The 17,052-nt window shown below is 33.8% G+C and overlaps 1 protein-coding gene across 8 annotated transcripts in view; it reads right to left on the bottom strand.

The window, feature by feature from the left end:
• Positions 1-10,178: 10,178 nt before the first annotated feature.
• Positions 10,179-17,052, bottom strand: part of PFC1 (Ribosomal RNA adenine dimethylase family protein) — a 273,740-nt gene continuing 266,866 nt past the window's right edge. For 2 of the 8 annotated variants that reach the window (XR_016358614.1, XM_089809466.1), the window contains 3 exons: positions 11,036-11,146; positions 10,679-10,761; positions 10,179-10,515 (listed from right to left, as the gene is read on the bottom strand). Coding sequence is in view for 6 of the 8 variants with exons in the window: in XM_089809466.1 (XP_089665592.1) it covers positions 10,684-10,761; positions 11,036-11,146 (189 nt within the window). In the remaining 2 variants the exon portion in view is untranslated. Of the gene's footprint in view, positions 10,516-10,678; positions 10,762-11,035; positions 11,147-11,415; positions 11,935-17,052 lie in introns of those variants that run through there. The other 6 variants (XM_089809470.1, XM_089809471.1, XM_089809467.1 and 3 more) reach the window with 4 other exon arrangements.

Here is a 17,052-nt window from a genome sequence, read left to right as displayed (position 1 = left end):
AAAGTCAATTCTTTGCCCAAAACTAGTTTTAGAATGCATAAATAGATACGATGTCACCCAGATTTACATAAGAACATATCTAGGATAAGTTCTAGTCTATATAAATGGGGTAAATAATATGCCTATTTATGAATATTTCCCCTATTTGCAAAAAGAGAAGAATGGAGATGAATTCAAGAGAGTGCAAGATACATTTCTTGCTAAGCCGATCTTTGAGCTACAAGGGAAAGAATCGAGGAGATTAACAGAAGAGGCACCACAATTTGTATCGATCTACGATAGTTTCTTCACCTAGTTCACTAAGTTCACCTACATCTGAATCAACAACTATGAAGGAAGACCACTAAAACTGCTAAGGCATTGCCTAGGAAAATATGTTTTGATGGAGGTCTAGATGCAGGTAGCCAAAGTTGATGCAAACTGCAAAGCTAGGAGAGGTCCCAATTCTACAATCCCTATATAGCTTGGCCAATATAGATTCAAAACTATACAAGATGCCTTGGATCTCAAACATGAATTGAGTTTAATGAACTTAGAGGCTTACACTATTCGCCTTGATTTTGATGATAAAGACTCTTCACATCCCCTATTTGAACTATGACCATAGTTCTCACATGTCCCTTAGAAGACTTATGGTCAGACTGTGATGATGATTATGAAGTCAGGAAGAGATGGTGGTCTAGATTGACACTGAAGCAGATAAAATATTTCAAATTGTAGATGAACGTAAAAGGAGTAGGGGAAAACCAAGGTGAAGACGTCATTGATCCCTTTCATGTAACATAGGTTGAAGCTTTTCCTCTCCCAGAAATAGATTGTGATTCGCCTGAAGAAGATGATCTACAATCCCGGATTGATCCAGTCACAGCGAGGACTAAAAATTGGTTAAAGGAGACAAGGCAATCAAAAATGAAAAATTTAGAGTAGGATATTCATGATATTGATACTGATAAAGATGTCGCCTTTTCCTTTGCAGGTATTTTGAACCCTGAAGTTGAAGTTCTATTGGAGGTTCAAAGTTCAGTTCAGCACACCAAGCTAGCAAGGTGGACTCATTCTTGTACTAAGAAGGAGAAAATTCAGAAAGCTATCAAGAAGCATACTGTTATAGGTCCAATTGAGATAGAAGTCAAGACTAAACCTCTTGAAAGAAAAACACAAGAAGTCATGGTTTAGAATTCTCAACCAACAGAAGGTGATTCTAATGCCTTTGGATCAATAATTTCCAATTATGTTTCCCCTACTTTACAAATGCCTCCATCCAAAGGTACCTCTTTAGCACTAAATTGGTTCGATACATTAGTAAGAAAGAAAATGAGCTTGATGCTTATAAGAATTTCAGTCGAAGACATGGTTGGGAAATGTCTTGGAAAATCGACCAAAATTAGAAAGCCAAAAATAGAGGCTATGCTTGGCATTGATGAACAAATAGGGGATTGGGTGGCTAATGTGTTAAAGCAATCTAAAGGAAAAACTTTGGAGGACATCACTCCTCAAGACTACACGATGGAGAAAAGAGTTCTCATACTAGCCTCTAGAGCCACAGATATGAAAATCCTCAATGCATGACATGCAAGGATCACCAATCATATTTGGAAAGAATAAAGGAGAAGCAAAAACTAAAACAATCTGTTCACATGCTAGCATAATACATTCTTAATCTACAAAATAAAGAAACCGAATGTTATCCTCAAGCTATTTCCATGATTGATGTGGCCTCCCCAGCAAATTGACAATTCATTGACTAGGTAAAAAGGAATAGGTCAATTTCTAAAGCTTTTTATGAGTGGCTTGAATCAGTAGTTTCTCACGAAGTTAGCTACATAGCTCATATAGTTGAGACAAAGGTGAAGGATGAACAAATGATGGTCGACCTAGAAGAAAAGTTAAATGCATGGGTCGAGGAGAAGGAGAGATTGGTTAATAGATTGTTTTAGTGAAATGAATTTGCTAGATTGATCCGTATTACCTAGGATATCAACATTGATACATTTAACATCAGTATGTAGGATTTCCTTTAAACAATTGAGCTCCTTGAATAGCTCTGAACATTTATCCAGGCATTGCTCAATGACCATATTCCTCCATTCAAGGTTGGTTTGGGAGATGCATAATTGGTGAACAGGTCTAGACTAAAAAGTGAAATGAATGATAACGTACTTAACACAAAATGTGCAAGGGAATATGCCCTTTTCTCTAAAAATCATGGATCTAAACCTATGACTAAATTTTTTACTATGAATTCACAATGACAACAAAAAAACTAAGAAAATGTTATTTTTTCTCAGTCCTCTAGGAAGATGTTGACCTGGTGGTAAAGTGTTTGAGAAATTGACAAGAAGATGGATAGGTTCCCAAGACACAATATTAAAGTCAACCCAACTTCTCACAAATGTTTTAGTGAGTAGTTTCTAGATTCGTTGTCATAATTCCACTATCCTACACCTAAACAAAACAAAATTTGGTTTTTGTCTTAATTTGATGAGCAATTTCCTTGGTCAAACCCTAGATTGAGGAATCAACCTTGAAATTGAAATCTAAATCATGAAAGTAAAGAAAGACAAATGTAAGTATTCACCCTGCTTGAAGAAACCCTTATTAATAAGAAATTGCAATTCTTTTGTGTTGTACATGTTGAGTTTGCAATGAATAAAACTTCCACAAATGTGAAGGATCTACCAAAACCACATCATGAAGCAATGGATGTAAATCTACAATAATGAAGAAGATGATGAATGGCTCAATATAGATCTCTTCCCTTGATGACCAACAAAATGCTAGATCTTGAAGAAGAAACTCTCACAAAGGATCCTTGAATCTTTGAATGCCTTGAATGATCTAATTCTTGAAAATGTCCTTTGATTGATGAATTTATAGCAGATGTAAAATGAGGTGCCTATCTAGTTTTTAGGCATGAAAATAAAGAAAGCCGATGAGGTCACCCTACTTTCTAATTTGCAACCACGAGAAAAAACTAGCCCTAGGATTCAAAATCCCTAGGGAATAGGTCAACCTAGTCTAGAATAGGTTAGCCTATTCTAAATAAAGTTGACCTAGGTGTACTTATTCTAGGGTCAGCCCACAAGGAACTAACCTTGAGGTCTCAGATATTGCATTGATGAAAATGGAAGATGGATGATAAAATAGAAGAAAAATTTGATTGAGAAAGAATCCATCAATGGTCCATAAGGTTACTAAAGGATGGGAGATAGAAGGTCTTAAATCTGGGTTCATCCATTTTAAGATGGTATATTTATACCCCACTCTAGTGGGGGTATGAGTTACCTCAAACTCATGGTAAAGTAGATCAAAAGAAAAAAATGATCTCATCATGACTAAGGATACAAATAAACCATCAAGCCCCCAATATACTTGAGCCTTCATCATATCCAGAATCATAATGAGTGAGATGCTACTAATACTGGAAAAAGTGTATTTAACTCTCCCAATAAGGCTTGTGTTCCTTATCTACATGAAAAAGAAAGGGTATGCTACAAAAAAAGATGACATTGAATTATCTCACAAGTGTGTAGCATGCTAGTCAACCCATCAAAGATGATTTGAGTGGTTTAATAAGTGTGTGTGGTATGCTAGTCAATCCATAGAAAATATTCATTCTCAAGGGAACATCATGTCTCAAAAGAAGAATAAATAAAAACCCACTCATAAGGATGTGTGTGTTCTTAAGGGGTCATAAAAAAGATTAGGCTTCTCATACTATCAATAGTTCATAGAAGGATAAATAATAATGATCACGCCTCCTAGTCTATTAGTAATCCAAAGAGTGATCAAAAGAAATGATTAATCCTCCCATAATATTAGTAGCTTAAAGAGAGATCCAAAATAATAACAAAGATCAAGTCCCTACAAACTTTTAATAGTTCAAAAGAGGAAACCAAATTGTCAAAATGCATGCATGCACAAGTGACTAGAATGTATGCCCCCACATTAATGTGATTATTAATGCCTTAATGAGAAATAAAACTTTAATGAAATTATACATGCATCCACTAGAAATGTTTTCGTTACAAAATGCCTCTAAGAGAGAACACTTCAAGGGAAATAAACACATGATAGAGAGAGCACAAAGAGGTCTACTAACTTTAGGGTTAGTATGATCATATGATATTATGTAATATTAGATCAAGTATGAAATGTCATAATTCCCCAACGGAAGTGTAAATACAACAAAATGGAGGAAAATAACATAAGATAGACGAAGAAGAGTCTTTTGGGCTAGCAATATGGAGACCAAAAAGAATGGTTGCTACTATGTCAAAAGCATCCAAGTAGACTACACAAGGACATATGCATGAACAATAACACATATACAACATAACATGTAATGACATATAGAAGAAGAGAGATAAAAATAGAAGAACATGTACAACATATTTGATTACTTTATCATCTTACATGAAGAGAGAAACAAGAATAATCGAAAGAAGTCTAGAGAGAACATACAACAAAGAACACAACATGGGAGAAAACACAACACAATCACAGACTACCATGATAGATGGGTAGTGAGTGTTAACTTTGTAGAAGGCATGTTAGGTAAATCATAATCCATATCAATACTTTTGTATTCATCATCACTAACATGTACATTATAATAATCATCAAGAGAATCTTCCATATCAAGAATAATAGAATCTAAAATATGAACACAATTATCATGTTTATCCATGTCCATGTTATTATTGTGATTAACTTTCTCCAAAGACTCAAGCATGGTTTGATCAAAGGAAAGAAAAGTTTGAGATGAAGATGCACTTTGAGAAGAAAGAGCATGAGACTTTCCCCTAGCTTGATGGTTCTTGTGGTGCCTACGAGCATGTTGATTGGGAATTGTTTAATGAGATAAATTTGAGGGACTAGTATCAATGTTCATATGTACCAAAGAGGTAATAATTATAGGTTGATAAATGGTAGGTGAAGGAATAGGTGGGATAGGCAATAAACTACAAGAGGATCAACCTTAGGAAGGCTAAGCTTAAGAATATTTTCTACCTTATACTATTGAAGGATTGATAAAGATGATCAAGATGAGTAGGTGGTTTTTGAGAGAAAGATGACCAATAGAGATCTAGGTCAATATGATCTTGAGGATGTGAGGGTTTACAAAGATAATGACTAATGGTGACATTTTCTCCATTATAGGGGAATTCTATGCACTTGTGAATAGAAGAATCTATGACATCCATGAAAAAGAGCCATGGAATATCAAGCTTAACTTGAAATTGACCAAAAGTAGGAATGACAACAAAGGTAGTATGCACAACCTTACCAGAAGGGGTCACATGAAGATTGATAGAGCCTTGACGGCTATAAAAAAAATCATTACAAGTTTGAATCCAAAAATCATATGTATTAGAGATATCCTTATACAACCCTTTATTGAAAAGATGTTATGCAGTGAAAACATTCAAGGAGGAAGAGGGATCAATCAAAACACCATGGAAAGGGATATGAGAAACCCTAGGAGTAATGTAAAGAGGACCATTAGGCACTTTAAACATATCAAAATGATCAAAGGTGATAGGAAGTGAAGTTTTGGGTTTGGGCAAAGATAAAACCAAAGGCTGAGATTGAGACTAAACATAGTTAACCACATGATTAGCTTCTTCTATCTTATCATTTTAAATGATATTATTAATATGAGAAGATTGATTATGACAATAGTTAAATGTAAAGGAAAATGGTTGGGGTAAAATTTTAAATTCTCATTAAAAGGTGCTATGGATTTATCTGTACTATTAACCTTGACACCAATAGATATAGTATTGGAATTAATAAGATCTTGAATAACATTCTTCAAAGCATAACACTTTTAAATATCATGCACAACTTGATGATGGTATTGACAATTTTTTATTTTATCAAATGACTTAGGCATTGGTTTGCTAGAGTGAGTAGGAGAAAGTTTAAGAATATTAGCATTAACCAACTTCATCATCGCAATAGGAAAAATCTAGATGAAGTAGTGTATCTACAATTAGGATGACACATAGAGAAAAATGTAGTCATACCTTTATATGTAGTAGCCACTTGATCATCAAATATTCTTGTTGATTTTTTTTATTTTGATGTAGTTGTTAGGCTTAGAGAACTTGTTTTGATGAATTGTGGCATCACTCCCTATCAAAAGTAATAGGATCAATTCGTGTGACACTCTCAAGATTTGCCACTAGTAACTGATAATGGCGAAGCACTGTATATAGACGTGAGAAGGAAGTATGTACTCATAGGGAGAATCTTATCTCTAATGTATTTTTCAAATTAGAAACAATAAATATCATGATAAGGCCTAGGATAAGATATTGAGCATACAAGTACTTGAACTTACCAATAGTCACTAAATTTTTCTTTAGCATTTTGCTTACAATGCATCAAATTAGTCAAAGAAATTTGAGGACCAATATTGTTTTGAAATTGTTGAATGAAAGCACTGGCAAGTGTTTGAGAGGAATCAATAGAATAAGGGGGTAAGCAAAAAATACCACTACAAAGCTTTGTCCCTTTAAGCCTACGTGTGACCAACTTAGCCATGAGCCTCTAGTCATGAGAAAAATCAATACATATTGTGGGATAAAAACACAAACGATGTCTAAGGAAAGGTTATTAGCAATGTCATAAGTAGGGATGTTGTACTTAAATTGAGTGAATTGATCCACTTGTATTTCTCAATTATTTATGCCCACCTTAACTTGGTCATTTTTTATCATCTCTTTCTGAATGCCAACTCAGTTATTATAATTTGTTTAATATAGTAACAATCAGATATGATGAAATAATCTAGTTTACTCCTATGTTACATAGATGAGCTAATAACATGATCTTCATTAGGGTTCAATTTTTTTTCAAAGAAATACAATTTAGGTTGTTTTAGTGATTCAATTGATTTAGTTTTAGACAATACCCCCACCTCCATATGATGAATACTTAGAATACTATATTCATAAATATGTTTTCAAGGGTTTTTAGCCCTTTAAAATGTGGTATCATTGTGTATTTAATGGGATAGTAATGATGAAAATCAATTCCCTCAATAACCAAAAGAAGAAATTTCACAAGAACCAAAAGAAACTTGCCCTTTTCTATTTTCTATTTCCATCTACTCATTCATTATAATTCATGAAAATTTTGACTTACAAATGAGTGCCACAAAGCCTATGTACATTCTTAACTATTGATTGCACCTTATGGGGCTTCTTCTACAAATATGTTACAGAAATATTTGATGCCACTTTGAAAATATTTGAGTTTGGTCCATTTATGTACACAAATTTTACAATAAGTTTCATTGAAGTTTCCAAGTCTCTCATGTACCTACTTAAAATTTGCCATTTTCTTTTCAAGATCTTGATTTCAAGTTCATATTTATAAATTTTATATGATAAAAATTAATCAAGTTTGGCTTTCTTATAAAAATCCTTCATCACCTTCTCTTGTTCATTCCTTACTGATTCTACTGTGTGCTCTTCATCAAAACAACACGTTGGTCTATATACAAAATATTGCATAACATCAAGTTCATCACCTCAAAGCATAGATGGTGACTTCTTCAATTTATTTTAATATCTATTTAAAATTTCTATATAGAATTTATATGCCACTTCCTATGTCTTATGTATTACTTAAGAGTCTTTCATGTACCAAATCTTAAATTCGATCTCAATGATTTTAACACTTGAAATAAACACTTTCTATAGGTTCATTCTACTATCTATTCTTCTCATTGGTATCCTCATAGTATCTACACGTATTATTATTAGAGTAACTACACCAACCACCTTAAAGATCTAGACCTAGTAAATAAAGAATTAGGAGATACATCTAAAGGAACAACTAAATCTATTATCTATATTAAAAAAAAATATGAAATATCTTACAAAGTATTGATTTTGTATATTGATATATGCTCGTTGTGAAGGAACCCTTAATGACGAGAAATATTTTTTTTGATTGTTTATGTGCTAGGAAATATGGTTTATCTTTTACAATGGTTTTAATAATTGAAATATGAAGAGTTACAACTGGTTCAGTTAAGAACATTAAAATACATGTTTTTAGCTTTCGCTAGATATTGATTTTTTTGGACATTATGGAAGGCTTGAAATGATGAAATATCTAATGAGGTGGGGGAATGCTTACGGAGTCAAACAAAAGATTCACATATTTTAATGTGGCCTCCTAGGTGATTGCGACGATGGAGATCTTCAATGCTAAGTTCTTGAAGGTACTAGATGGAATTGTGACTACAAGCAGGCAGAATTCTGGCATGGACACACATGGTTGTGCAGTACAAAAACAAACCCCACTTTTCACAAGGAATTGATGGAGTTCGCGAACTAGTATAATAAAGGAGAGTAAAAAAACCAATAATTTCAGATAAGGGAAACAAAAAACATGAGCCCTAAATCTTCTGTAGCAACAAAAAGGAATTCAGACGTAGATGCAGTATGATCCAATGATACGTTATGCGTGGTTTCTCCTCCGCTTGCTCATTAGGATGTTTAAGTCAGCTAATGCACTAACGTTTTGCTGCATATGTTTCTTTGTTGAAACAATCTGATGTTTGGCCTATCTATACAAGCAATCAAATACGATGCAATCTGTGCAGCAGCCATACGTTTTATGAACTAGAACAACTGGCCTAGATTTTTTTTCTTCGCAAAGTTCGATGATGTAAATTTTTTTTATCTTATTCTTAATATAAAACAATGAAATATGATTTGACACTATATTGCCCATTTCTTCTGTAACGACCTTGTGTCTGTCCGTCCTTTGAATCATAAAATTAATAATGCATTTTGAAGTTTGCTTCAATATTTCCATTGATTGATTTATCGGAGAACTTGTGTGAAATTTCTGAGTATAAATCTATCATCTTATATAGATTATTTGACTGCTGAAAAGCAAATATTGAATAATAGCATAAGTTTAATTTCACAAATAAAATAATGAAAAGATAATGCAACACAAGGAATGCAATATTTTTGAATAAATTGTCCTTGGAAAAATTCCGAAAACAAAATCAATATTGCAGATGAAGAATTACTTAAACTACAGCAAATTAAGAGATGCATAAACTGCTTGCCTCTTACCGGTAGAGCTCCAACAATCTCCCAACATCCCCTGCTGAGATTCTACCACTGCTATCACCAACAATATCATTGTGCCCTTACTAATATTGCAAGAATATTTGTTATCACTGCAAATACTTTCTCATACTTGTATTCTCCAAAAATGCCCACTGACCCCCTTTTATACTACTCTCATTGAATAACCAACCACCAAAACTTATTCTTAATCAACTGCTGAGAAAAATAACACCTTAACAACCCCTAACCAATTAGTCTAAACAATTATTTACTAAAACTTGGCAAATGGACAAACAACTGTCCAAGCTACTAAAACTAACTTGTACAGTCACTAGAAATTTGAGGGTTAAATTTCTATTTCAAACATATCTAATAATGTTTTTATTATTCGTATCTATTTAAATCATGAAGCATCAATTATAGAAGATTTTACGTATTTGGTTCAATAAAAATTTGTCAAATTAGCATTAAAATTATAAAAAACTTACCAATCTAGAATATTTTAAAAAACTTAAAATCCTTATAATTGATGTTATTAATTGCTTCATTGTATAATTATGTCCATTAAAATGTGAATTTAAATGCTTTTGGTAGTAAAATGCAAGAAAATCTGTGAAAATTTGTATTTTTTCTTGATTGTTTGTTCAATGCAATGGCTATATGTATAAAAAAAATTATGTAAATTTAAATGCTTTAAATAGAAAAATGCATGAAGAATTGTGTAAATCCATAATTTTTTTCTTAATTGTTTATGCAATGCAATGATTAAGTACTCAGGGATATTTACCCGTTTTCCTTTTTTGTGTTAGAATTACGTAAATTTATGAATGTCAAAATACATGGATATATTTTCTATTTGTATTCAGTTCCACGAATTTATCCATGTAATGTTGAAATGAGGAAAAAGTTTTGTGTAAAATATAGATTCTCTGAAATAGATTTCATTGGTTTTATTTTATTTGTTTGAGATCCACTAATTGACATCATCTGTTAAATGTTTATTGTTACGAGTTCTGCAGTGTAGTTTGTGAAATGCAATGTCTAGCTACAGGGAAATTTTGTAACAGTATATTTTCTGTCAAACATATTCCATTTATTTATTTTGGTTTGTATATTTATATGACGGATCAGGTAGAAAAATAGTTGCCCCAAAATCACATATCTTGGTATCCTTTGTTTAGATTTATCCAAGATAGATATCCTTGATTTACAAAAATGAAGTATAGAATATTACAACATGAATATACAAAGGATCTCAACTTGCTTGTCCAACAATCCCTGTCAAAATGAACTTTGCAAACAAAGTGTATTCAAGGAAACACTAATTCATGATAATGATTGTATTGCAAACTGACGTGCTGCAGGCAGTTTTGAAACTGTTGTGGTTTATACTGCAACGGATACTATCCTGATATCAAATACAGCTTTATAATGTTCAGACTTCAGAGTACTCACAAAAAGATATGATGGGTGTACAAGGAAGAACATTAATGATATATTAACTCTTAATTCTTCACGATGGAAGATCCTCTACATATGATAAGAAAGTGGGATATGGTGGTTGTACTTACCCTACTTAACCAGCGAATTTGGGATCTTCTAGTAAATTGTACAATCCTACAAAGTCATCCAATTTAAGCTCCTCTGGTCGTGACTGCACACATAAGAAGAAAATAAGAGCATAACCAAAGAGTGTCCTGTAAAACTAAATCCCATCCATTCGTTAGCTTTATTGCTAATGGTTCATGTTGGCATCCTCACACGATAATAAAGAAAGTGTCCCTTTAACCTTAACAACAATTATGACAATGCAAACTTAGAACATGCAAATATAGTAACTCTTATTAATTAAAAAAAAGGCATTTGGGGGCAGAAAGCAGGTGAAAACAAAATAACACACAGAATAGGCAACAAAATTGACAACTTACAGTCTCTGGAAGATCGAGAGTCTTGAGAGCCAATTGAATATCATGAGATGCACGCAGGTGCTGAAGTGATTGTCGAAGCATTTTACGCTTTGCATTGAAAGCAGAATTCACCTGTATTGTAATAAAATACCATATACCAATGCACAATCATGTTATGTTCTCTGTATAAAGAAAAAAGTCTCACACCAACTGGTGAGGATATTTAGCCACTTTAAATCCTTCAAATTAGTTTATTGGGAAATTATTGTTAACATTTGGATTTGCATTTTTTAGTGACTTGACGTGACACAAAATGTAACAAACATGCTATAGAACTACTCTTTGAATTAGAAGAGGAAACTCCTTGTAACAAAAACTAATCTGATTCACACAACACATACTTGTCATTTACAATGTTTTTTGCAAATGTTATATAATCAAGCTGAATAAATGAGGACACACTCTCTTTGTGGATGGGCAGGCCACAAAGAGAGCCCACTATGCTCTCAAGGGCTTCTTCTTCTTCTTCTTCTAGAATGTGAATAGGAGCATCTTGAGTTTCAGCTCTGGCTGCCCTCACAGCTAAACGTCTCCTCTCCCTCTGCAATTTTTCCTCTTCCCCGGCTGCAAGGAGCCGGGCATTAACAAATTGTTTTATCTCTTTTGTATTTATGCCACATGGATTTGTATCATGCTTCCTAATGCCCACAAGGTGGTATTTGAGGTAGTTTATGCCTCCCAAAATTACTATTGCAGCTTACACAAATCACCTTCCCAGGCTCATCCAATGCATCGTAGGTATGCCTCCATGCCTTATCTCTAACATTTTTAGGTTGGGGCCTATATATCCAAACGGGCATGGTGTTAGTGGCCACACTTCCTCTGAATTTTCCATGCTGAATCAATGGTTAACTGCTGCCCTACATAGAATTTAAAAAAATAAATATTTCAGATATGCTGTTAAAAAAACTATCTAAATTAGTTTCATTATTTTTAGACATCATTCAAAGTTATCCTTTCTAAAAACTAAACAAATCACTAGGGTTTGACATTTTAAGAACTATATTCTTAAAAAAAAATAGTGATAGATTCAACAAAACTCGTCAAAAATAGTGTTGAATCTTAGTCTACTGATTCAAAATCATTTCTAACTACTTAAAATTCATTTTGTATTAATTTAGATGGAACAGAAAAAGAATAGAATGTTTTAAAAAAACATAGAAACAAACTCAACAAACCTACCTAGGAATGTGATTTTTCTTGAAATTCTAGTTGAAATCCACCTTAAATCCGCTTGAACTCACCTCCAAAACTTTACAATCACCTAGCAAGGGCTTGGAATCCCAAAATAAATCCTTGACTCACAAACCCAACAAGTGCAAATAAGAAAATAACAACAAAGTGTCATTTTTTGCATTTTAACACAGGTATATAGGCAGGAGCGAGTTTTTCTTTGGTCGCGGAGATGGAAAACTCAGCGATTAATTGTCATTTAATGATTAATTGATGAGTCGTACAACAATGATCTCATCAAATATGAGCTACTTGGAATGCATACACAAGTGTATATTGATCACACAAGTATAAACACAAATTTCATTTGAAGGAAATAAGTCAAATAACACATTAGATATATAAATAGCATCAAACGTCTACAAAACTCATGGAATATGAATTCCATGGAATTGAAAGTTCAAAATAAAAGCTAGAAGTCTATGTCTTAGAGGAGCCCCTATCACTTGACACCCTAGCTCTCCCATGTGTGCATCTAAGATAGGTCCTAGATAATGTTGCAACCGTGATATTTGTTTGTGTCTCAAGCTCAAGCTTGGTGACCTTACATTATCTTTGGGATCCTCCAATGGGTCTCCTCGTACTCTAACCTCCTCTTCCATCACTAATGCCTCTACCTCTCGATCCACCCAATAAACCCATGTCAAGTCATCATCTCTAAAGATAGGATCATCGATCTTAGCAACCACTCTAAATGTTGATCAACCTCCTCTAAACTAATAGATGCATCGGTACCCAAGATTTATTTTTAATAGAGGCAAAGGTTGTAATGAACATACACAATATTATTCAACATTTTAATTGACATCCTTTCGTGCTTTTTACAGTGTATGTGCTCAAATTCAATCTAATTGTTCTCACATTATAAAGCACTACATTGATGACTCAAGATATGAACTGCAATCCTCTTTAAATTTGGCACCCTAGCACCAAACATCTATCACCATACATTTGACACAAGAAAAATCAAGAATCAATTCCATTCTATAACTTTGAGTTTATCAATGCAAAATGCTAAAAGATAGAGAAGTTTAATATTTAAGTTTCAAATTATGCCTTAAATAGATTTCTACTTGGTTCCATGTTTGTTCAACTTTTCTTGCATATGTCTCGTGAAAAGAAGTCTCCTTGTGTAGTCTTGAACAACTCCATCTCATGAACTATATGTGCTCCAATTGATCAATCAAGTGACATTGGCTCTTGACTATATAGAGCCCACTCAAGACATCCTCATCAACCTTAAAATCTAGGTTAAATTGGAATGTCAAATTAAGGTAGTAGGTAGCTGAATGTAAAGACTTGTGCAGTTGATGGTGCTAGCATTGATCAATGATCGCCCAAATTGCGTCGTACTTAGCATCATTCCTTGAATAAATAGTTCTAATGGCCTTCTTTGCCTCATTTGTGCCCTCATATGTAGACCATCGTGGGATTCTCTCATTAGCAACTCACAAGAGAGCAACTAGAGTCTTCTTGAACTATAGTCATTGTGGAAGTTGAAACATTAAGTTTTAACAATTGACACTAACAAATGTGAACAAAAATAAGAAAGTGAAATGGAAATAAGAACAAGAATATAATAGAAAATGCTTGTACAATCTCTTTGGTTGGTTGCCAAAACCTATGCTCATCAAAAACTTCATCAACCAAGTCAATCTCTACAGTAGTCTTTGCATAGGATGATGTAAACCACTCTTCACTCTCAAAGATGCGTCTTAAAGTGACTTTGGATTGAAGAAAGAATTGCAAGATGATAAAGTTAGTTTCAAAGTAGGTAATTCTTGGACACACCAACTCTTTCTTATTTGTGAAATCTCTCATAACGTTGAGGACTAAAGTATGATGATATATTTATGTAATGTCCCTTTCTTAGACTGTTCAACAGTGGGGAGTGGGTTGACCTATTATCCAATTTCCTGTAGGTAAACAATATGGATAAGGGACTCATTCAAAGGTTTATGGAGCTATGCAGGGGCTTTGTGAGTTTTTGTGAACAGTTGGGGATTGTCTCATAGATTTTAGGAGGGATTCCTATTTTTAGGGATCCACTGGAAGTTGGCACCAATGCATTAGAGGACCTACAAGATGATTATGGAGACTTTGGTAATAGTAAATATTTTTTAGGGCAGATCCCTATTTTTTATGGAAAACTATTAGTTGGCTTGCAAGACCTAGACATCTTCCATGGATAGGTGATATTAGTCTAATTATAGTTTTAAGTCTAGATGTGCAATTGGGAAATATTAAAATATTTAAGTTCGATTAAATAATGCAATCTGTAGTGACCCTTGCCAATAGGCCACTAATAACCACTAATACTGAACTGTGAAATTTCGTCAAACACTTGACATGCAAACTAAATACACTGCTGAAAGTAAAATGCTAAATAAAGGAAATTGTTGTACAACAAATCTACTCAAATAGCTGATGTAAAATAGTGCCAATATATTTATTCAATGATAACCAAATGCTTTTACATATGATATGTGATTTTCAACTCAAAGCATTACAACATGGCACATTACAAACAAACCCTCACTGGCTGAATGCAACTGAGAATTTCTTGCAACTACAAACTAAAATGAAAGAACCTAGATTGAGAAAATGCTGGAGACGGAATGCTGAAGACGAAATGATGAAAATGCAACTCCAACCTGCCCTCAAACTTGCTGACCGTATAGCTTGCAGGTACAACTGTACATGTACGGACTGGTACAACACCTGGAAAAAATAAATGCTGGGCTGAAAGGTGCCGAAAATGCTATGGAATAATCACCAAGCTCCAAGGAAAATTCTCCCAGAAAATAAAAATCAAACTCCCAGCCAACAGTGAGATATGAGCAAAAATGTATGTCTAGGCTGAAAATCGAACCCTGCTGGAAATGTCCAAATAAGCCCAACTTGAAGTAGCTGAATACCACTTCCAAAGTGCAACACTTCAAAGGATATTTCACCTCCTTAGTTATGCAAATCCTTAGGAGACTCCATTCCTAATGATCAAATGACAATCAGTAGACCAAAATGGTGCCACAAATGCTCAAAGAGAAAAGTAGTGTAAACTCAAGTCATAGGATGTCCAAATGAGAGGCCAAGCACTCTATTTATTCACTTTCCTAAGAAGCCAATCCTTAGTTATGCAAATCCTTAGGAGACTCCGTTCCTAATGATCAAATGACAATCTACAGATCAAAATGGCGCCACAAATGCTCAAAGAGAAAAGTAGTGTAAACTCAAGTCATAGGATGTCCAAATGAGAGGCCAAGCACTCTATTTATTCACTTTCCTAAGAAGCCACTAAGAACTTCTAGAAGTATCCATAAAATATTCTTATAAAATTCCTTTATAATGCACTTTTATATAAAAAGTAACTTAATAAAATAAAAAGTGCAACTCAACTTAAAATTATAATATTTTGGCCCCGCATAACACATAAAATAAAAATATGATAAACCCCATCTCTCCAAGAGCAAAATAGACCATCCAATCCCCAAATAATCATCAGAATAACTCTCTCATCAAAATCATCTACCTACGAGAGTCCATGATAGGCAAATTCACTGAAAATGACATGTCACTAAAAAGGGGACATGACACAATAATAAAGTGAATTAATATAATCACTTTATATTATAAGAAGAAATCATTTTTGCAGTTCGAACTATATGGGAAGGCATATATTTTAACAAAGTTATTAAAAATAAATTGTAGAAACCCTAAGAAGTTCAAACTTCTTGGAGGGAGGAAGAAAGAAATATAAAGAGAAACTTTGGCTCCATTTTGGGAAATTCTTCAGGTTAATATTTCCATCAGCATTTTTTACTGGAGAGCTGGAGCCAGTTGTCACATTAAATCAGATTCTTTGAGGATGAAAACCCTTAAAGAAAGTGTGAATTGGATGAAACCCTAATTTATAGTTGTGGAAGATCTACACAAGGTCTTCATTAGAGCATTATTGGAACATTTTCAGAAGTGTGTTTGCAGATCAGATTGGAAGAACTAAACATTGCTTATCATAATTGCAGATCAGGGTAATTGCAGCTGAGTTGTGGCATTACAAGTAATCCTTTCCTAGTTGTATAAGTCTAGGAGAGCGGTTGGCATCATATATGTTGGAGGGTATCATTGGTTTTAGGTTGATCTGGCCCGAATTTAGTGATCAGATATAGATCCATGGTTTAGAGAGAAAAATTTAAGTATTTCATAGGTTTCTCCACCTAGCCGTACATTCTAGGCAAGCCCCATGACACCTCAGTTGGCTGTACAGTTGTGGAAAGTAGCAGATGCCAGTAAACTCAGGAAAATTGGAGCTCCAGCAGCAGATCAGACCATCAAAGACATTCATATCAGATTTCTGTTTGTTAGCATTTTCCATTGTAGGTGAATTCATCTTTCCAAGCCCTGCAATCCTGATATGAAATTACTAGCAACTGTTGATTGAAATAAAAATCAGATTTTAGTCTCCATCTAGATTGTTTCTTGTAGTTAATTGATTTTAAGAATTTTCCTTCTTTTTCCAAGCATTGTATGTAATGTCCCCTTTTTGCAACATTAGGAAATTAAAAGCTAAGTTACTATATTCGGTTTGGCAACTAGAAATTTGCATGTCAGTTCGTTGTATATGTGAAGTTGATTCATATTCTATTCCATATCGCAATTTGAAGGTTATTTGATGTGAAGTTAGTTATACGGACCTGGGCCGAATGCTGCTCCATTTTGAACGAATGTGAAAGCACGGGAGCGAATTT

The sequence above is a fragment of the Cupressus sempervirens genome, chromosome 11, assembly GCF_028749045.1.
Source record: "Cupressus sempervirens isolate cs-2001-9-10 chromosome 11, ASM2874904v1, whole genome shotgun sequence".
Classification (NCBI taxonomy): domain Eukaryota; kingdom Viridiplantae; phylum Streptophyta; class Pinopsida; order Cupressales; family Cupressaceae; genus Cupressus; species Cupressus sempervirens.
This window is presented reverse-complemented; position numbering and strand designations above follow the sequence as displayed.